We start from the raw sequence: 22,867 nt of genomic DNA on the forward strand, positions 1-22,867 counted from the left end.
ATTTCTGCAACTTCACTGAACTGAGTATGTATCTAACTTTAAATTGTTAAAATGCTCTACAGCTGAACAAAATTTGTAGCCAAACCTGAATTGGAAGTTTTTTACTTGTCTTTCTTTCTTTTTTTCGGAGACTATGTTATATGGCACTCAACAGTCATAAAATAAACTACCTGTAGCTAAGGTCACTTTTCCCTGTACAAACGCTACTCCAACTTCATATCAGAAACACAACTTTGCATTAGTTTTATTATAAATGAATAGCATCATCGTGAGCACTCAATACAGATACTGATTTATTGATTTATGCTAGTTAGACGCAAACAAGATGATTCATTTTTAGTTTTATATACAGAAAATTCCAAGATGATTACAACGTATTCACAAAAGTATTACAAAACTAATTGAATCTATAAAAAAGACAAGAAAGAAAGGTACAGTTGTTTTATCTTCGTCAATATAATTAGAAACACAATCTGATGAGATTTTATGTGTACTTTACAAATGTTGCATACATATTGATGGTTGTTCTGTAACTCAGTCACATAATTATCATGCTGCAACACTACAATAGGGCCTACAACTGTATGTGATATTAACTTACTGTAGTTACCGGTACTGTTTTTCTTTGTACCTATCTGGGACATGGAGAGAGCAGAAAAATTTATTTAATTGAAAGACAAACAGAATAACTTATAATACTTTCTTACACACCAGTTTTTATGTATACTGTACCTACTACTAATGTGAAAAACTTCAATTATCGCAAAATCACGTGAAGAACATGTAGAGAGTAGGAAAAGCTGTCCTTAAGATAAGTAGAGAGAAGAATTCTGAAGCACTTTACTACCGATATTGGTACCTGTGTAAAACAAGATCCTAACATTTTTCTATACAATTATTCGTACGAATTATGTTCACAATTTTGTATCTTTATGATTCCCCATGAGTAAAACATGGATGCTAAATCAGTCTTGTGACCACAATGATTGATTTTCGTTTACTTTGGTTTTTACATCAGAACATATTAACTGTGCTTGAGTACTTGTGACCATGTTTTATAATATGAACATACTACAAACAATGAAAAATTCCAGGTACAACACGAATATTTTAAGAGCTATAATTAAGCAATGTTTAATTAAAAAAAAAAACAATTTTACGATCTTAGGCATGTTTTCTATTTGTATTGTTATAGGCCTACATACTTTCCTAACATGGGAAATGTAAACCATAACCGTCTTTTAAAAAAATGAGACATATATTGATATTTTTAGACCAATGCCAATTGTGTCAGACTAGCACAGCATGATAAATTTTACTGACTTACATGGTGAACTTCGACATACAATATCAATAACAAATTTCATATTATTACTATGAAATAACTGATATATTTGTATTAAGAATGACTGCATCAGCCACAGCTGACTTGTTGAGCCATGTTACCATATTAATATTGTATTGTGTACTTCAGTTTCCTACAAGCATGGTAACATGAACTGGTACTTCTGTAGGATTCTCACTTAAGTCATTCATCCAAGGAAACGCGAGAGGTCGGGCAGTTGCCTAAACCCTCCTCCAAATGTGGTTGTTAGTTGTGTTCTTTGAGATCTGCGAGGAGGGGGCCTCAACGCCGGCAGTGGCGGCACAAGCGCAGTGGGAGGCAAGTTGCGAGGTCTGGTATCTAGCGAGACGGTTGGCGGCAGTGTCGTGGTGAAGACAATGTCCAGGCTGTCCTGTCCCGATGGAACAGACGTGTCGTCCTGCAGGAGGAAGCCGCATTGCGCTGTGCACACGTCATCACGCAAGATGGCCTCACGACTTGCTTCGCGCAGGAGCTGCCCGCAGTCTGTGATACGTAATGATGCACACTGTGCCTACAATGTATAGAACATAATCTCATTACCAGTTTTATACTATTCATCACATCGATTTCCTAACTGTGCTCCACAAATTCAAGAACCCACAAAAAGAACACTTCCATAATGCAAATTCGAAATTTATTGCTTTCCTTTCTTTTAGCTAGATATGTCTACAAAATACTGTGATTGGCATCGTAGAAAGTATGATGTTTGTTAAACAACAGAAAGGAGGACGTAATATTACCACAAGCTTGTAAAAATCAAACATCATTTTTGCCCCCCATAATATGTTTTTGAAATGTTATTATCATTCAGTTGAATTTCTTGTTTGTATTGGTACTATATTAAATTTAATGTCATAAGAGGAGTCAAACTCACTTGCACTTCTAATTCGAAACTAGAATGTTCTACACGTGGCTGATACGTGTATAAGTAATAGACCTACAGTATAAAACATGATACTGGTGCAAATTTCTCAGAAAACTATTACCGGTAAAGTAGAAGTGATATGAAGTACACTAGAAGAAGGACAAATAATTGAGAGACCAATTACTGAGAGCTGAATTAGCGACAGTCTAGTGCATGGAAATAATTATTTTAAGGTCTTGAAACTTAAAGAATTTTTGCAGTATTTTACCCTGTTAAGAGAAATATATCCCTTAATCGATAATCCGCATTGTACCTGCCTTACTAGGGTACTGGTATTGCCGTTATTATGGAAATATTTTTAGGGTTATAAGTTTCTTGATTTATTTCAAACTAGCCATACCCATGCGCTTCACTGCACTTGTTAGAAATAAATATAAAGTAATTACATAATTAAAATAGGACATTTGGTCCAGGGAAAATCTATGTTTGATAGAAGGACAAATCGTTTAATATATTACTTAATTGAAATTGTATTAAAATACGATCACTTTGGTCCAGAGAGCACTCATTTCCTGCAAGGATAATTCCTTTAACATGTTTCTTAATTGTTATTACATGAAAATAATTAAAATAGGATCATTTGGTTCATAGAACATCCGTTTTTGGTACAAAGTTAACATTTTTCTAAATTAGTTTTGACTGCATCCTTTATGCCAGCCGTGGCAAAAATGTGACTCGCAATGATAGCTATGCATTTCTCTTGCTTCCTACCTCCCACAACCCCCACTCTCTCACTCACTGAAGTCAAACTCCGCTCCATTTGTATTGTCTCTGACCTGCGAGTGGCGTATCGTCGCAATGTCTCTCTCGAAACCATGTACCTCTACAAAAACGAAAGTTTCAAGTAGGATGGGAGGACGCTTTTTTTTTTTTTTTTTTTGCTGACAATGTGATGAGAATATTAAATGTATGATTTGTTCACAAGTATTACGAGAAAACGGTTGTATAACATAAAACGGCATTATACTACATGTCACTCATGAAACATTAAAAGGTTAAGTGTTGTTGCTATTATTATTAAGACAAATTCTCCGCTATGTACCACATGGAAGACGATCTTTGGGACACCCCCTGAAAAGATGGATGGAGACCATAACAGGCCATTAGGCCTAATACCTGCAAGGACGATGATGATGATGATGATGATGATTATTATTATTATTGTTATTATTATTATTACTATGTGTGTCCAATGCCTATCCACTTCACTTGCGTGATTCAGCATCACACATATTGTGGTTAGATGGCAGGACTGTTACCCATTTCAAGTTGCACATCACTTCGGCAGGTCACTCTGTGCATGATGTGTATCTGTGTGGAGAGTTATGTCGTGTATTAGGATGAGTGTATGTGTAAGCAGCAGTATTGTTGTATTTAACTACTTACTCGGTGTAGAAATTTACCATGGTGAGAAATGGCCAACAGATTTTGCTTGGAGCCCTTTGTCAGGCACAAACATGTACGTATTACGTGTCGTAAATGTACGACATGAGAGTCTCATACAGTTTTACCTTTCTCTCGTAGGAAGCCATGCTAAAGATATGTATAGTCCTTTAAAATCCATCTGCTAAAGATTTGCATCATCCTTTAAAATCCATCTCCTAAAGATTTGTATCGTTCTTTAAAATCCATCTGCTAAAGATTTGCATCATTCTTTAAAATCCATCTGCTAAAGATTTCCATCGTCCTTTAAAATCCATCTGCTAAAGATTTGCATCGTTATTTAAAATCCATCTGCTGAAGATATCCATCTGCTAAAGATTTGTATCATCCTTCAAAATCCATCTGCTAAAGATTTGCATCATTCTTTAAAATCTAACTGCTAAAGATTTGTATTGTCTTGTATCTTCCTTTAAAATCCATCTGCTAAAGATTTCTATTGTCCTTTAAAATCCATCCATTATTCCACATGTATTTATAAGTTGCAAACATGTAGCGATATTAAAGTTAACTAATGCAACGTTCAGTTACCTACCCCTTCTACTGTGCAGATACAACTGGTGCAAGGTGTCGGGAATCCCGAATCTCCAACAGCAACAGAACGACCTCCTATCTGGCAGCCCTGTGGAGTTTCCCTCCAAGCAGTGAGATCAATATGAGGCAATGAGTGACATGGCACTCTTGGATTTCTGTTAAGAGATAGAAACAAAATTTTTTTTTTAGATTGGATTAGATTACATTAGATCTTTATTCGCTGTTAGAATTACAAGCATTCATGGCATCATCAGTAGGATCTACACAAGAATAATGGCATAATATGAAATATAAAAAAATACAAACTTAATTCTAAATAGGCCTAAATTTTTCATGCAGAACTAAAATTCATTTCATTATACATTGAAAGCGACTGTAGTGGATCCCATTCACTGGGAATGACAAGCGCTGATGCTGGGCCACTTGCCACCGAGTGCCGTAGAGAAAATCATAGACTGCTTCGTATTTGTATCTCTGACTGACTTGAAAAGTGGTATTTGATTTTCCATCTGTGAAATGTGTTTCTGAAAGTATTTTAGATTTAGATGTTACTAAACTGCTCCATTCCACACTGTTTCACTCATGTAGAGTATCCTCTTATATTACATTTCTGAGGAGAAAATGAAGCTTCTATCGGAAAAATTTAGTGTTTACAGTCGTTCTCAGAGTCAGAACATTGGTCTACTATAATAAATTATAGCGCACAAGTTTTGAACAACAAATTTATATTGAAACTTGGTGAGTAATACATCAATGTCTGGAAAATACTTCTTGTTCCATTTTCGTCATAATGCAGTTTCCTGCTTATTGTCACCTACAGACTAATCGAGCTTGCTATTCGCAACTTCAGAGGAGATTACGATTTCCTCTCAGATTTGAAATAAAATTTTAGAGGAAAGTTTTATGACCTTTACTTTTGCTTTTGATTGTAACATGTTTCTTTATCAACAAATCAATGGAATAATTATTTATGTTTAAAGACTGAAGTTTCATCCTTAGTGTGTATGTAGTTTTCACAAAACGTTTACTTACAAGAAATTACTGGGTTGATCAAATGAAGAACGTTGCATGTTAGACTGAATGTCCATGTTCTCACACAAAATTTTAGACAACGTGATTTTTCGAATTTCTGCTAGTTGTGCTTCTGTGAATCGGACCACTTGATCTTCATTTTCGTACCTGCAGACAGAAAACATAAACACAATTAAATTGAATAAGGTAGGTATAATGAACGGATAAGAACAGTCATTCAATGAGTATAATTTAAACATAGTATAGTAAGGTAATGTAGGGTAACTGTGCGCAGGTGGCCAGTACACGCAGTCGCTTTTTTCAGCTGTTAGCATTACTGGACGACAGCTAACAGTCTAGTAGAGCAGTGTGATCTGTAAGAGATTGTGTTAACGATGTGGACACTTTATTCATACGATTACATTATTGAAAATGGTAAGTTGATATATTTTGCTAACTTGGCTGTAATTTCACGAAGATGTAAGATAAGATGTTGGTTTCTCCGCAATAATGTATCGAATTACTATCAATACCTTGGAGAATACTGTTATTGCTGGTGAGGATGCTGTTATTCCCGCTTGGAACTAGTAGCACTTGTTCCATCTACACCAGACTGAACGAGATATTACCGCAGCCGGGCAAGTGTGCGCGCCAGATTCAAGTTTGCGTACAATTATTGTCTTTCACCCGGCAGCTTGTGTGACAGGCTAATTTTACGGCACTTTATCTCATAGATCAATCAATCCTGATTGAAATACGGCTGAGGGCAGGGGAGCTTTAGGGCGATAAAAGCCCTTAACACGTCTTCCTCCGTATCTTACATTCATAGAGAAACCCTGTCCCTTACAGAGGACTTCAGACAATATCTGCTGACTATTTATCACCCACATTGAATTTTAGAGGAAGCACAGCGGCCTATATCAGTGGCCACAGCAAAACTCACCAATATCTGTCACATTTTCTAAGTTGTCTGAACTGGATGCCAATGATGCAAGCGAAGGTTGGTCCTACGAGACCTCCCTGAAGTGGACGCTCACTCATGCCACCAGGGAACAAGTCTATGTCATCGACTGTTGCATAGATGCGCTTCAGACGAGCAATAACTTCAGGGGGTATCTCACGTGAGAGATCCTCAAAGCTGCTGGCTCTTTTGAGGTTGCACAATGCTCGGTAGTCATTATAAGGGCGAACTGCATGATCACGACCTAAAAAAAAAATGAACATCGTAATGTGTTACATTACAGTGAACTTCTATGGAAATAGTTCGTACTATAGGCCTATATTTTGGCAGATTTTTTTTTTTTTTTTTTTTTTTTTTCAGATTTGATAATTTCCAATTTTTTATTAAGCCTATTTGAATCGAAACAACAATAGTTTCTTTCCACTGTTTGATATTACTACTTCTACAGATCTTAATGTCACATATATTTCTATGACGTTTTGAAATTCTCACCACCATTATGAGCACAAGCTATAATTATTATAAGCACTCTTTGTGTTCGATAATAATGATGCCGAACGTATAAAAATGTATTAATGGTAATATAATTATCTACAGGTTTAGTTAAAAGTCCCGCACCATCTAAATAACTTTTTAAGCATACGGTTCAGTGACATGAAACTTGGTATGTGAGGATAATCATATACCGTACTATGAACTCAATAATGGTATTACCAGAGGATAACCATATACCGTACTAAGAACTCAATAATGGTATTACCAGTTTAACCGGAAGTAACTCCAACTCTCTTATTTTAAATGGAACACCCAATATATTATTTTATTTTTGAATAAAGCTCATCAAGAGCTTTTCAAAAATTACCCACACTTGATACTTCTGTACAAATTCAGTGTTGCTAAGTCAAGGAAACATAAAAGTGTATCGAATATTAAAATAATAAACGCACCACCTAAATAACTTTTGAATCATATGGTTCAGTTATATGAAACTTGGTATGTGAGGATAACCATATGCTAAGAACTCAATAATGGTATTACCGAGTTTTTTCTACTTCCGGTTTAACCGTAAGTAACTCCAACTCTCTTATTTTAAATGGAACACCCAATATATTATTTTATTTTTGAATAAAGCTCATCAAGAGCTTTTCAAAAATTACCCACACTTGATACTTCTGTACAAATTCAGTGTTGCTAAGTCAAGGAAACATAAAAGTGTATCGAATATTAAAATAATAAACGCACCACCTAAATAACTTTTGAATCATATGGTTCAGTTATATGAAACTTGGTATGTGAGGATAACCATATGCTAAGAACTCAATAATGGTATTACCGAGTTTTTTCTACTTCCGGTTTAACCGGAAGTAACTCCAACTCTTTTATTTTAAATGGAACACCCAATATATATTTTTATTTTTGAATAGTGCCCATTAAGAGCTTTTCAAAAAGTACCCACACTCGATACTTCTGTACAAATTCAGTGTTGCTAAGCCTAGAAAACAGAAAAGTGTATCGAATATTAAAATAATAAAATACTCCTTCCTTAACAAAAACAAAACAAAGCGACCTCACCTTCTAAATTATGTGTTAAAATTGGTAGCCCTCAGCTGCTTTACAATGTGTCACTCGATCATAGAATCCATTTAAGGAATGATTTAACCAGGCTTTAGGAATATCTTGCACCACTTCCATTTTTATATAGCAACACTGAATTTGTACAGAAGTATCGAGTGTGGGTACTTTTTGAAAAGCTCTTAATGAGCACTATTGAAAAAAATATATATATATACATTTAAAATAAGAGAGTTGGAGTTACTTCCGGTTAAACCGGAAGTAGAAAAAACTCGGTAATACCATTATTGAGTTCTTAGCATATGGTTATACATACATACCAAGTTTCATATCACTGAACCGTATGCTTCAAAAGTTATTTAGGTAGTGCATTTATTATTTTAATATTCGATACACTTTTCTTTTTTCTTGACTTAGCAACACTGAATTTGTACAGAAGTGTCAAGTGTGGGTAATTTTTGAAAAAGCTCTTAATGAGCTTTATTCAAAAATAAAAAAATATATTGGGTTTTCCATTTAAAATAAGAGAGTTGGAGTTACTTCCGGGTAAATCGGAAGTAGAAAAAACTCGGTAGTACCATTATTGAATTCTTAGCATATGGTTATCCCTACATACCAAGTTTCATGTAATTGAACCACATGCTTCAAAAGTTATTTAGGTGGTGCGGGACTTTTAATTAACCCTGTATATGAATCGGCACAAGAATAAGAACTTAAATCCTACAGGATGCACTACAAACAATAATATTTTGGTTATGTACAAATTCGGCGTCACTTACCTCGTTGAATATTGAGTGCAATGAGGTCCACACCTGAATGAGGAATATGTCGATCTTCAAACAAGTGGTTTGTAATCTCCCCTGTCACAAATTGGTCCATATTCTCCATAGGCGTAGACACAAGCCCGCGAGTAATTTCATCAACCATGTGAACCTAATGGAGTGTACAAAAGAGTGCGTATTCAACAATCACTTTGTTAGTAATATGATAACCTGATTATTATTACTTTAGAAGTCGAAAGGAGGATAGCAATGGTAAAGGAAGCTTTTTATAGAAAAAGGAGTATCTTCTGTGGACCTTTAGATAAAGAACTAAGGAAGAGACTAACGAAGTGCTTTGTGTGGAGCGTAGCATTTATGAGGAAGAAACATGGACGTTACGACGAAGTGAAGAAAAACGACTGCAAGCATATATACGTATGGGGAAGAATGGATCATATAAAATGAACAGATAAAATAAGAAATGAAGCTGTGCTATAAAGAGTGGGCGAAGAGAGAACAACGCTGAAATTGGTCGGGAAGAGAAAAAGGAATTGGCTGGTTCACTACCTGAGAAGAAACTGCCTACTGAATAATACAGATACAATAATACAATAACAGATAATAGACAACATTAAGACATATTAATGCTATACGGAAACGCAAAAGAAGATGGAATATAGGCAGGATTGAAGAATGCTGCATTTGCAGCGAAGAATCTACTTTTGGGCAGAAAGCTCTGAATGAATGCAATTTAACTTCATTTCATAACAACAGCTCTCTTAAGGCACCCATGAAGTAGTTTTTCAACCCACATGACTTCATCCTTTCGTCTGTTTAACGATTCACGTATCATTCAATACCAAAGCATCACCAAAATATGCAATTTTCAAGCTGGGCACTTTAGATTTTTATGAAAGTTAGTAAGCCTGTCTAATTTTAGAAAATAGCAGAATTGCAAAGCTGCAGCTTCTTTCACCAAACAGTTTCGAGAAACAGTGGTGTCAAATTAAGGATTTAGTAATTTTTCTGGTTGTTACCACTACGTACTACAAATCATCGTAAATGTTTTCCTTTACTGGCTACAGAGCTCATGTTGGACTTATTTGAAAACAAGTGAGGTACCGTAAAACGGAGCTACTTTGCTCCTATGGGGGGCTAGTTTGCCTCAAATTTTAAAAAGATTTGGTGTTATCCGATAGGCACAATATTAAGTACTGCCTATTAGTTATAGTACGTATAAAGGTCTATTCACACATCTCCGTGACGTGACGGTGCTTTCCGTGTCGGTATCCATCCTTTCCGACATGATTTTTTCACGTCTGTTCTCACATTTCCGTTCCGTGCAGTTGTAACTCGGTAAGATTTTTCAAAGGATCCCCAGTCGGTCTCTTTTGTTGCTAGAAGAACTACGGTCCACCCCGGGGCGCATGCGGAAATTTCTAGGCGCGCAGTTGTCACATTTTACATTGACTTCGCCCCACGTGGCGTGGGTATGAAACAATCGTATATTTATTTCTAAGGCCCGCTCCCACTTCGCAGAATCGAATCGAACAGAATTTCTCTTCACAATGTATTTAAATGGAAGATAGCAGAAAGAGGCGCGTAGAATAGAATCGAAGCGAATCGATCACAACAGAACTCATGAGCTAGAATATTTATTCCACTGCCGGAATAGAATTTCTTGTTTCGAGTATGATCGTATGTTCTCGTGAAGCCTTCGTGAAAAAACAAATAAACCACATCCATTATTGGCGACTTAATTTGTTTACTATTGAAAGTTATTGCTGAAATAGACCGTATACAAAAATCACAATGTAATAGGAACGAAGAAAAATTAATAAATCTCTTTTGTATGACAAAACACAAAACATAAAAGTACTGTTCGGTTCGATTCCACTAGATGTGAGCGGCAGCAGACTTTTCGTTTCGATTCGGTTCGATTCCGCTAAGTGGGAGCGGGCCTTTATACAACAAATTGTACTTTCATTCAATCAATCACGAATTAATCAATAGTTAATTTTGAGTTACTGTGTGTATAAAGATCCGTTATAGAACCATTGTACGGTCAACTTCTTAAACTAATATGGTTTCATACTTATATCAACACCAACAATAATAATAATAATAATAATAATAATAATAATAATAATAATAATAATAAAAAGTAACACCGAAAGAATATTGTCAATTTGTGTTTCGTGTCTAAATCCGCAAATCTGAAATGTTATGTAATAAAATATGACAACATTTTGCTTCTCTTACCTCTATTCTTCGTCACTCTCTCCTAAATGAATCACAATCTTGGTTACTGTCCCTGTCGTACTTCATATAATTCTGTTCCGTTTTAATTGCATGTTGAACACAGGAGGACCAATTATGGGGACCGATTGTTGCAGCTCCATCACGCAGAAGTTAACACACTAGACTCAACTTGGAGTAATATTGTTTCTCCTAACATAAGACTTTAGTTAATGCCAGATTATTTCCAATGGTCGACGTGGTATAGCGCTGGCCTTCTATGCCCGAAGTTGCGGGTTCGATCCTGGGCGTTTGTGTGCTTAAATGCGACAGGCTCATGTCAGTAGATTTACTGGCATGTAAAAGAACTTCTGCGGGATAAAGTTCCGGCACACTGGCGACGCTGATATAATTTCGGCAGTTGCGAGCGTCGTTAAATAAAACATAACATTTAACATTTCCAAAGGATTTAGAACGTAGTGGTATATACGGAGGAAGTCGTAACACTTGGTGTCCATACGAGGCTGCGAGCTACTCCACTGCATGTTTCTTACTAATATTGGCTGATTTGATTTCCTGCAACATAACTCCCTTGATGGGTATGGAGTTGGGCATGGTAATGTTATTGTGCCTCATAAAGTTAATTATATCTTTAACATTGCTGTTCATAAAAAAAAAAACAAGACTTTCAAATAGCAAACAAAAACACTTGTGAATTGTTTGAACATGTTAAGAAAGACTGTCAGCGTGCGGTAGCCTCTGTCTTTCACGTCCGAGAAAACAAAAAATATCGGTGGCAAGCGAAATCGTTTTGCCGGCACGGATCACGGAGAAACACTGAACGTGACGGCGAATGCCGTTGCCGGAGATGTAGGAACGCACCGCTTTGTCTGCAAGGCGACGATATTTTATTTTCTCGGAAGATTCCGCCACGTCACGGAGAGCATCGTCACGTCCCGGAGATGTGTGAATAGACCTTAATATCATAGATGGCACTCCGTGACTTTCATAGTCAGAGTCCACGGACTCTGTTCGTAGTTTGCCTGTTTTGTTTCACTCATTGTTGTGGAGTGATTGGAGCAATGGAGGTTTTGTAGTTGATTTTGTGGACAGAATTATGTAAGTTGTAAGAATCTGCCATCAAATTTGAATCAAAAGAGGTGAATATAATTAATGTTAAAAATTAAATTATGGTTTATTTAACGACACTCGCAACTGCAGAGGTTATATCAGCGTCGCCGGTGTGCCGGAATTTTGTCCCGCAGGAGTTCTTTTACATACCAGTAAATCTACTGACATGAGCCTGTCGCATTTAAACACACTTAAATGCCATCGACCTCGACCGGGATCGAAACCGCAACCTCGAGCATAGAAGGCCAGCGCTATACCAACTACGCTACCGAGGGCGACGATGCGAAAGATCGACGCTAAAATAACCTCGTAGTTGATACAGCTTCGTTAAATAACCAAGTAAAAAAAAAAAGATGCGAAAGAAAGAGTGCTGTGAGGAAAGCAACTTATTGTCCGCCGCTGTGGAGTAATGGTTAGCATGTCTAACCGTGAAACGAGCGGACCCGAGTTCAAATCCTGGTTGAGGTTTTTTTCGGGGTTTTCCCTCAACCCAATAAGAGCAAAGCCGGGTAACTTTCGGCGCTGGACCCCGAACTTATTTCGCTGGCATTATCACCTTCATCTCATTCCGACGCTAAATAACAACAGCAGTTGATATAGCGTCGTAAAAATAAACCAATTAAAAAGTTGTTTATTAATTTTTATCGTGTTTTTAACTCCCGATCACTCACGCCATGAGGTTCAATCCAGTAGCGATTCCTCCATGAAGGATATGAGGATGATCCTACAGTTTCGTGCCTCTGAGGATAGAAAACATTTTAATAACAGATTTTGATTTTCAATGCGTCCCTACATATTAATTTCCTTTAAGCTTCCACTTTCTGTCGTGAGTTGTCGCCACTCCACAGCTCAGAAGTAATTTCCGAGGAACCATCCCAATATCTTACAGCAAACGGTATTTCTAGCAGTGAAGTTATTGGACAGGGAGGGTGCGGAGGGGGGTATGGCTTGACTTTAACTGCGTTTGAGGATGTGACCGTGTACCCTAATACTAACTACGACCCTTCTTTCTGGGTGTGGATACCCTGTCAGAGACTACAATAAGAATTTTCAAGTACCCTTATAGCCTACTTAAATGCAGTTCATTGGTCATTAAAACAATAGAATAAACGAAGTAATAAATAATTTAAAATGATGTAATATAAAAAAACAAAATTAATAAAAAACAAAATTACATAAAAATAAATAAAATAAGCTATAATAAATACAAGAATTAATAGAACTTTCACATGAAAGGACAGCCGAAAAAATACCTGAAGTTGTATTTGATCATTTAGAAGAATTAACTGTAGCAATAAATTAATTGCGCAAACGTACGAAGGAACATCGTTAAATATTGGGCAGTACGTACAATGGATACCCGAACCCACGTTTTCAGAAGTCGAAATTGCGATACAAAATCTGAAAAAGTACAAGTCTCCAGGTATCGATCAAATTCCAGCAGAATTAATACAAGAGGGTGGGAGTGCATTACATAGCGAAATTTATAAACTTGTACTTGCTATTTGGGAAAAGGAAATTGTACCAGAACAATGGAAGGAGTCCATAATTGTACCTATTTTTAAAAAGGGGGACAAAACCAACTGTGGTAACTTTCGAGGAATATCACTTTTGTTGACGTCGTACAAAATTTTGTCCAATATTCTTTTGAGAAGATTAACTCCGTACGTAGATGAAATTATTGGGGATCATCAGTGCGGTTTTCGGCGTAATAGATCGACTATTGATCAGATTTTTTGTATTCGACAGATAATGGAGAAAAAATGGGAGTATAAGGGTACAGTACATCAGTTATTCATAGATTTCAAAAAGGCTTATGACTCGGTTAAGAGGGAAGTATTATATGATATTCTTATTGAATTTGGTATTCCCAAGAAACTAGTTCGATTAATTAAAATGTGTCTCAGTGAAACATACAGCAGAGTCCGTATAGGTCAGTTTCTATCTGATGCTTTTCCAATTCACTGCGGGCTAAAGCAGGGAGATGCACTATCACCTTTACTTTTTATCTTCGCTCTAGAATATGCCATTAGGAAAGTTCAGGATAACAGGCAGGGTTTGGAATTGAACGGGTTACATCAGCTTCTTGTCTATGCGGATGACGTGAATATGTTAGGAGAAAATACACAAACGATTAGGGAAAACACGGAAATTTTACTTGAAGCAAGTAGAGCGATCGGTTTCGAAGTAAATCCCGAAAAGACAAAGTATATGATTATGTCTCGTGACCAGAATATTGTACGAAATGGAAATATAAAAATTGGAGATTTATCCTTCGAAGAGGTGGAAAAATTCAAATATCTTGGAGCAACAGTAACAAATATAAATGACACTCGGGAGGAAATTAAACGCAGAATAAATATGGGAAATGCGTGTTATTATTCGGTTGAGAAGCTCTTATCATCCAGTCTGCTGTCCAAAAATCTGAAAGTTAGAATTTATAAAACAGTTATATTACCGGTTCTTCTGTATGGTTGCGAAACTTGGACTCTCACTCTGAGAGAGGAACATAGGTTCAGGGTGTTTGAGAATAAGGTGCTAAGGAAAATATTTGGGGCTAAGCGGGATGAAGTTACAGGAGAATGGAGAAAGTTACACAACACAGAACTGTACGCATTGTATTCTTCACCTGACATAATTAGGAACATAAAATCGAGACGTTTGAGATGGGCAGGGCATGTAGCACGTATGGGCGAATCCAGAAATGCATATAGAGTGTTAGTTGGGAGACCGGAGGGAAAAAGACCTTTAGGGAGGCCGAGACGTAGATGGGAGGATAATATTAAAATGGATTTGAGGGAGGTGGGGTATGATGATAGAGACTGGATTAATCTTGCACAGGATAGGGACCGCTGGCGGGCTTATGTGAGGGCGGCAATGAACCTTCGGGTTCCTTAAAAGCCATTTGTAAGTAAGTAAGTAAGTAAGTATTATTATTATTATTACTAATATTATATTATTATTAATATTAGTTTCTATCCTGGTCATTAGTCGTCAATCTCATATCCTACATATAAAAAAATATCAGGAGTCGCCACTGGTTCAATCTAACATTTTTATACTTTTTCCATAATTTCTTTGGTTTTAAATTTGAATTGTTGTCCTTTTAAAAATGCCTAGTTAGAATATTTGGCCTTGCTATGGTGTGTTTGTCGAGTACAAAGACGTTGTAGTTATAGGCATTCAACAAGGAAAACTCAGTGCGCAGAAATCAGTGGGCGTGTCTCAGGGGCGGTTATTCAGGTGAAGTAGATGAAGTGCCACTTCACCTATTTACATGTAAAACACAATTTTATCTCTTTATTAATAACTAGCCGTACCCGTGCGCTCCGCTGCACCTGTTAGAAATAAATATAAAGTAATTACATAATTAAAATAGGACGTTTGATCCAGGGAACAACTTTTACAACAGCGCAAGATAATCTGCTTCGCTCATTACCATTATTTTTTGCATTGCATTTATAGCATATATATTTTATGTATTTTAACACGATTCAATTGAGCATAGTTAAAATTTGAATTATAAAATAATGGATTGCTAAGCTAACGTACTATTATTGCATACTAAATCAATACACTCTCGTTGTTCGTTAATTCTCTGAGATTAACATGAGTGTACATAAATATTATTTAAAAAAAAATACAGAAAACGAATGTACAAAATAGCCTATCAAATTTTCTGTGCTTAAGAAGCTATTTTAATCTTACCTATCCTCGATTTACTCAGACGTTACTGTAATAACATTATAGCATTATGTCCATCTAGAGAAACTACACTTTCCAATGGTGAAATAATAATTAATTATACAAATCGGTTAATTTAGCTTCTGATATTACTTCATACAAAAACAGAAACATTTTCTGTAGGCAATATTTAATAGCTTTCGATTGTTGATGTCCAAGGCCCCTGTTTCGATTGTTGTTGTCCAAGGCCCCTTATAGACGAAGTCATTTGTTCTTAATACATTGCACCGTCTTAGATGGCGTTATTTCAATTTTAAAACTTATTTATCTCATTAAATATCAGTCCTATCAAAATTTTGTAAAGAATAAAACGTATCGGAAATCATTTTTGAAGAAACTTTTGTTATGTAACATTTTTCACAAAAATCAATAATAAGCGAGATATTTCGATTTATTTAATTCAGGCCCCCTTATAACCCCCCTTTTAAATAAAGTATTTTGAATGCCATATAGCCTAAAATCTAAGTTACAACGAACTTAATTTATATTCCAATTTTCATATAAATCGGTTCAGCTATTATCGCGTGAAACGGTAACAAACATACAGACAGACATACAAACAAAAATTTCAAAAAAGCGATTTTCGGTTTCAGGGTGGTTAATTATATATGTTAGGACCAATTATTTTTGGAAAATCGAAAATTACCAGAAAAATTTCGGCTACAGATTTATTATTAGTATAGATTAATTCTAGTTATTACCGGTACTGTATTTCTAAAGTAAAAAAAAAAAAGTTTTCTTTTCAGTCGTTATGAACAGTGTTTAGTTGTATAAATAGTGCCTGTAACCGTCCACTGAATAGAATAATGCCAACAGTTACGAGCGCCGAGCGGTGTCTATTGAAATTTACAATATTGCAGAGGTGAAATTATTTGGGCTCCCATTCTCATACAGCACTTGGTTTCCATGGTAACGTGACGTCACGCACTAAAGAAAGATTGTATGAGTGAAGTGCGTTTCTGAGTCTTTCAGTTACGGAGAACTGTCAGACTTGTTGTAGTTGGAGTAACCAGTTTGCAGATCTAACGGTACTAACAATAGAGAAGGGTTGAAGCTGGTCTCCAAGGCCGGGGACTATTATTTAAGGGCTGTGAAATTTTACAGTACAGTAGGATACCTGACTCGAGAATAGTGTCCTCATTCCTTGTGTCCAAGCAGCCACCCCTGCAACGGTAAATTAGCTGGCTCTATGTTATTTTATCAGGAATACACCCCACATAGCTTCGCATAGAGATATAATAATAATAATAATAATAATAATAATAATAATAATAATAATAATAATAATAATAACTTATTTTAGCTGGCAGACTTAAGGCCGTAAGGCCTTCTCTTCCACTCAACCAGCAAAAAGTATACATACTCGTACATACAGTATGTGTGAAACTTACAAAGAATTCAACAATTTGATTTAGATAAGAGTTACATGTATACAAGAGTTATTTACGAATTAAACAACAAAATACTATGAACTATTAATTAAACACTGAAATAAACTGTGTAGCAGAATTAAGCTAAAATACATAGAATGTTAATATATTTCAAATAATATTAGATAATAGAAAGAGATTATTATGAGACAATTTTGAAAATACAGCACTATCAGGATGATGTCTAAAGAAAGAAGTAACAATGTAGTCAGTGATAGTTTAAATCAGTATGATTGGAGTGAAATGCTAATAAGGTTATCTTTTAAGCTGTTTTTAAAGGTGTTTATTGTCTTGCAGCCCCTAATACTTTGTGACAAGGAATTCCATTGTCGCGAAGTGGATACTGTAAACGATGATGAATAACAAGATGTTCTATGAAGAGGTATACTTAGCGTGCCACAGATAAGTGATCTGGTATTTATGTCGTGGTTAGAGTATAGATAAGAGAAACGAGACGAAAGGTAATTTGGTGTTGAGGTGTGCAGAATTCGAAAGAGTAAAGACAAAGAGTGTAAAGTTCTGCGTTCTTTAAGTCGGAGCCACGAAATACTTGCGATATAGTCTCCACCCCCAGTAAAACTCAGACATTTTATGAAGACATTATCGACAGGTTTGCGGCTTTAAAAGACAGGAGGATTGACTTGGTATGCAATAAATTGGGTGAGTCCTGAAATAAATTAATATTCCTGTTTGCATGTGTTCTAGAACTAGTAAAATTGTACTTAGTTTACGAATTGTAGGCCTACTCATTATATTGGTAAAACTTTCATGCATTTGTATATGTGAACAGCACTTCACCTATTTTTTTACGACGAGCCGCTACTGGCGTGACTGTCTCGCGCAGATGACGTATGCTCCCGTTCCCAGCATGCTCTCACGCTTACTGCGCCGAGAGGAGTTCGAGCTGAGTTTTGCTTGATAGTTTATGTATAGAATAGTTGCGATATTTGGGTGAGGAGAAAGGAGTGGGGGACGCAATAGGCGAGGCTGCGTGTTAGTACCTATCTCACAGCTCGAGCGGTCAGGTTTGTCAATTGTGAGGAGAAATCTAATCTAAAATGCAAGAGTGATCACGTGTCTGATATTACAAGACAAGACGAGTGTGAATTTAACGTTATGGTTTAATTTAATTGAGTCTAATTGTTATTCTGAGACATCATTTTTATTGGGTTGTTTTACGACGTTATATCAACATCCCAGGTTATTTAGCATCTGAATGAAATGAAGGTGATAATGCCGGTGAAATGAGTCCGAGGTCCAGCTTCGAGACATCATAAGTAAAAAAAAATATTATTTGGTTAGAAGAGGAATCCGACAATGATCAGCGCTCTATACCAGATCCAATTTTTTGACTCAGATGGAGATACTGAATATAGCAAACACGATACGGCTTCAATACAGTCAGAGGAAAGTGATACTGAAATGCCTAATGAATGTTGGAGCTGGAAGGCCAAGAACAGTAAATGCCATTTATAGTAGTACTAATTATATTAAGCCAGTGTTTTATTTATTAGATGATGATGTTTTATAAATAACAATTTTGAGTGCAGAGTTATGATATTTGTATATTCAATATAATAAAGAATATTAATAATATCTTACAATTAAAACATTAAAAAATAATATATTATGAATTTTATGGTTAATAAAAATGGTCAATGTAGAGTATCCACCGCCCACTGAACGAATATTAGTTAAAGGAGCGTTGAGCGACTTCCGCCTATTTTGAAAGACACCGACGCACTTAGGTTAGGTTAGGTTAGTTTAAGCTTTTATTATCCCGTCAAGATGAAGGTGAAAGCGATTGAGTGCGATTTTTTTGTTTTCTATGTTGGCAGTTCAAGTGCGTCGGTGTCTATTCCAAAATCGGCGGAAGTCGCTCAACGCTCGTTTCACCCGAATATTTCACACTGCCAATTTTGCGCTATAAACCAATTTTCGCAAATCTAATGTAAAAGACTTCCTACACAAGCAACAAGTTATACTAAATGTTTAGGATTAGTGTAAAACTGGCCTATGTCTCCTATAGTGGGCGGGACATAAGTAACATTCACCTAAAAATTATCAGAAGTTAGGTTTCACCCAAAGAGTTTGTAATACTTACTAGAGACACACACCCGTGAGTGGCAGGCAAGAAAAATGTCACAAATTAAATCGGCTAGCATCCGCCATTAAAGGGAGTGTTCGCGGCGCAAAATTCGAAAACGGTACCACAATACATTGACGTAGCCTGGTGATAGACACTGTTTTAAACATCTTTTACAAATGATGAGTCGTGATGAAATAAACATGAATGGCAGAGGAGCGCTATATTTATTAAAGTATTATAATGGTTCATCTTTGGCGATATTCTAAAAAATAAATTAAATCACCCATATACACTCGGGACAATTATGTGAAATATTGAATAATGGCAATGTCAGCATTAATTTTCAGTATTACTAGTATTGTTTTAAGGACATACTAATGGATATTTACTGTAATATTTAAAATGATCTATATTTCAGTCCTTTCATGCAAAGGAAGAGGAAGGTATATGGTGCTTAGAAAATATTTAGTGGTGAAATATGAGATCATAAAAATTCTGGAAACAGATTTAAAATATAATGAGAATAAATTTTATCATAAAACAATCTATTCATTGTGTAGTTGATGACCACCAAGTTAGAGGTCAGTACAGACTTTTTAATTAGTAGCGGTAATAGTAGGCCCAAGAGTAGTGGTAATAGGCCTAGTAGTAGTGGTAATAATAGACCTAGTAAAAGGTATCCCCGTAACATGCCATGAAGTCATTTGGGGGCCATGGAGGTAGAGCCCCATGCGTTCCATGACCTCGGCACTAGAATGAGGTGGTGTGGTCGGCACAACGCTCTGACCGCCTTTTACCCCCGGGAGAGACCCGGTACTCAATTTTATAGGAGGCTGAGTGAACCTCGGGGCCGTTCTGAAAGTTTGGCAACGAGAAAAAATCCTGTCAACACCTGGGATCGAACCCCGGACCTTCCAGTCAATAATAGACCTAGTAGTAGTGGTAATAGGCCTAGTAGTAATGGTAATAGGAGGCCTAGTTTCGATAGTAACTTATTAGTAGACCTAGTAGTAGTGATAATAGGAGGCCTAGTTTCGATAGTAACTTATTAGTAGGCCTAGTAGTAGTGGTAATAGTAGGACTAGTAAGTAGTAGTAGTAATAGTAGGCCTAGTTTTGGTGGTATTAGTAAGCCTAGTAGTAGTGAGACCTAGTTAGTAGTAGTGGTAATAATAGACCTAGTAGTAGTGGTAATAGTAGGCCTAGTAGTAATAGTCATAGTAGACCTAGTAGTAGTGGTAATAATAGGCATAACTAGGCCATCACTAATTTCTTTGCATTTCATACAACCAAAAACTAGAAGTACATACTGTACAATACGGAAATTACATGATTAATTCATTTATTGTGAAACAAAACCGTTTTAGACAGATATAGTCTGAGGATTTTCGTATGCACTCTGCTATTATAATCCACTGTAATATGATGGCACCTAACCCTTACAGACAGACATTGTTGAAACCAACCTTATAAACCTGATTAATGTGTTTCTGGAAAAACTTTATCCAAGAAATATTCCGACATTCTGTAAACACATTCAAAGGAGGAACTGCATTTGGAACATTCTTTCAAATATTAAAATATTATGCATGCTTTCCTGAGCATCCTACAATAGTAGCTATGTTCGAACAATTATTTGCGACGCAGTATTTCACCATTTTCTTATTATTTCCCTTCAAGTGTACTTATATTTATTCGTACTCCTCAAGAGGCATGAACTGCTCGCACTCCCGGCGAAGCATCAACTCCCTTTAATGGCGGCAGAACAGCGGTTCAACTTTGTACGCGAAACTAGCGCCATTGGTGTCTCTAGTTATATATTACAAACTCTTTGATTTCACCTAACAACGCGAGTGATAGCGTCACATACCAAAGCGCGAGTAATCATGGGTTAATAAGATGGGGAACAACTGGATAATACCCACGGCAGAGCAATGTCGATAGTCTTACTCGCTGGCCACTAGTCACCAGGCCGTACCGAGCCGTGCCAAACAAAACACAATCGAAATGGTGGTAGTAAAATTCGCGATTATATTCTTAAATAATTCACTGCATTAGTCAAATGCAAGACTTCTGGCTTCTGTTGCATTCAAACAATTATAAAATACGATAATTTGCATCCGTTTTTGATGCAAAGATAATTTGTTTGGCTTGTTTCTTAAATAAAATTACGAAATGACGTTCCTGTGCTTAACATTTAATAAAAAAAGAAATATAGCAGAACTGTTTTGTCTCGAGACTCTCATCTAAGTCACGTAATAGGTCACGTAATCTACTTCAATATATTTGCGCAAATATATCTTGTAGCTAACAGTGGTACTATCTCTCAGTAATGTTCAGAACGAAGGAGGTAGAGAGAGAAAAGAAACAAATTTCTCCCTCCAACGACGCCACACGCCAACGTCGTGTTCTTATGTTGGCAAGATTGTGTATTTACTTAAATTTGGTGCTAAACGTAACGGCACGGTTCAAAGATACCGTGGGAATTCTCCAGTTTAGCGTTATTTAATATTTTGTATAATTGCAATGGGAAAGTAGGTACAATAAGAACTGTTGAGTGGCACTAAAGGCACAAAAAGTGGACTTGAAAACAACATGTAGGTTCATAAAAATATAAACAAAATTCAGCATCTATCTTCTCCGAATCAAAACTTAAATATGTATTGCCAGTTGTTAAGTCCTTAACAAAATTTGAAATTCTGTTGGCGGTTTTGTGGCCAGTCATACCGCGATAAAATCTGTGAGTCATTTAAGCGAACGTATTGATTTAAATAGTTCAAGTGTGGGATTATACATCTCCAACATGATAAAAGAAAATGCACTGCAATAATTAAGACTGCCATAGTCACTAATATCCTTAAGGAGTAAGTATATACGATATGAAACAAGTCAAGAAGTGCCAATTTCATTAGGCCTAATTATTATTAACGAATCGACAGCTGTTGTATGTATATGCATATTCGCAATGTAGACTATCTGTTGTAGATTTCTTATCTCTCATTAAGGGAACTCATAGGTGAAATTTATAAATTCTACAGTTTTGAACCTAATAAGCTAAAATTTTGACTGGATGTGCCTCTCCTAACGTAAATTACATTTAGTGGTACAATTTTAATTTTTATCAGTGTAACCATTTTTTAGAAATCATATTTTTATATCATTTGAAATATATTTTATAAATGGTTCCACATGATGAAGGTAGAAGAACTCTTTATTATATTATTAACATTTAAAACATAACTGCAAAATTAAGAAATTGGTATTAGTACTTTTGTTTTACAGACAATATAGATACTATCAAACAGAAAGAAGCCACATAAAAATAACGACATAAAATTTCACGTTCCGTTTGAAGTTTATGCACCACTGTTTTCTTAATCCAACAGGCTGCTTATTCATATACACAAACCTTCCTCTTTCCATACTTAGCGCTTGATGCCCGCGCACAACGTCAAGGTCAGAAAAATGCGCTTGCTTTGACATCACTGCACTAGAGCTTTATGTCGATACTTGCATTCTAAAATGCGTACAATAACGAAAGCGAATGAGGGTGAAACAAGCAGTGCAGTGGCGTACTGTCTCATTAATTTCCGGCAATTTTACAGATTCTGTAGATGCTAAATTTTCAAAACGCGGTTGATTAGTTCCTTAACAGTTGGACTTCAT

The 22,867-nt window shown here is 36.1% G+C and overlaps 1 protein-coding gene across 1 annotated transcript in view; it reads right to left on the reverse strand.

Moving 5' to 3' along the window:
* Positions 1 to 266: 266 nt before the first annotated feature.
* LOC138710436 (uncharacterized) overlaps positions 267 to 22,867 on the reverse strand; it is a 391,568-nt gene continuing 368,967 nt past the window's right edge. Inside the window, exons 22-26 of the mRNA XM_069841331.1 lie at positions 8,589 to 8,742; positions 6,220 to 6,481; positions 5,298 to 5,444; positions 4,267 to 4,420; positions 267 to 1,877 (exon numbers count right to left, since the gene is read on the reverse strand). Of these exons, the coding sequence (XP_069697432.1) occupies positions 1,533 to 1,877; positions 4,267 to 4,420; positions 5,298 to 5,444; positions 6,220 to 6,481; positions 8,589 to 8,742 (1,062 nt within the window). The 3' untranslated portion in view covers positions 267 to 1,532. The remainder of the gene's footprint in view (positions 1,878 to 4,266; positions 4,421 to 5,297; positions 5,445 to 6,219; positions 6,482 to 8,588; positions 8,743 to 22,867) is intronic.

Source organism: Periplaneta americana, chromosome 12 (genome assembly GCF_040183065.1).
Source record: "Periplaneta americana isolate PAMFEO1 chromosome 12, P.americana_PAMFEO1_priV1, whole genome shotgun sequence".
NCBI classification, from domain to species: domain Eukaryota; kingdom Metazoa; phylum Arthropoda; class Insecta; order Blattodea; family Blattidae; genus Periplaneta; species Periplaneta americana.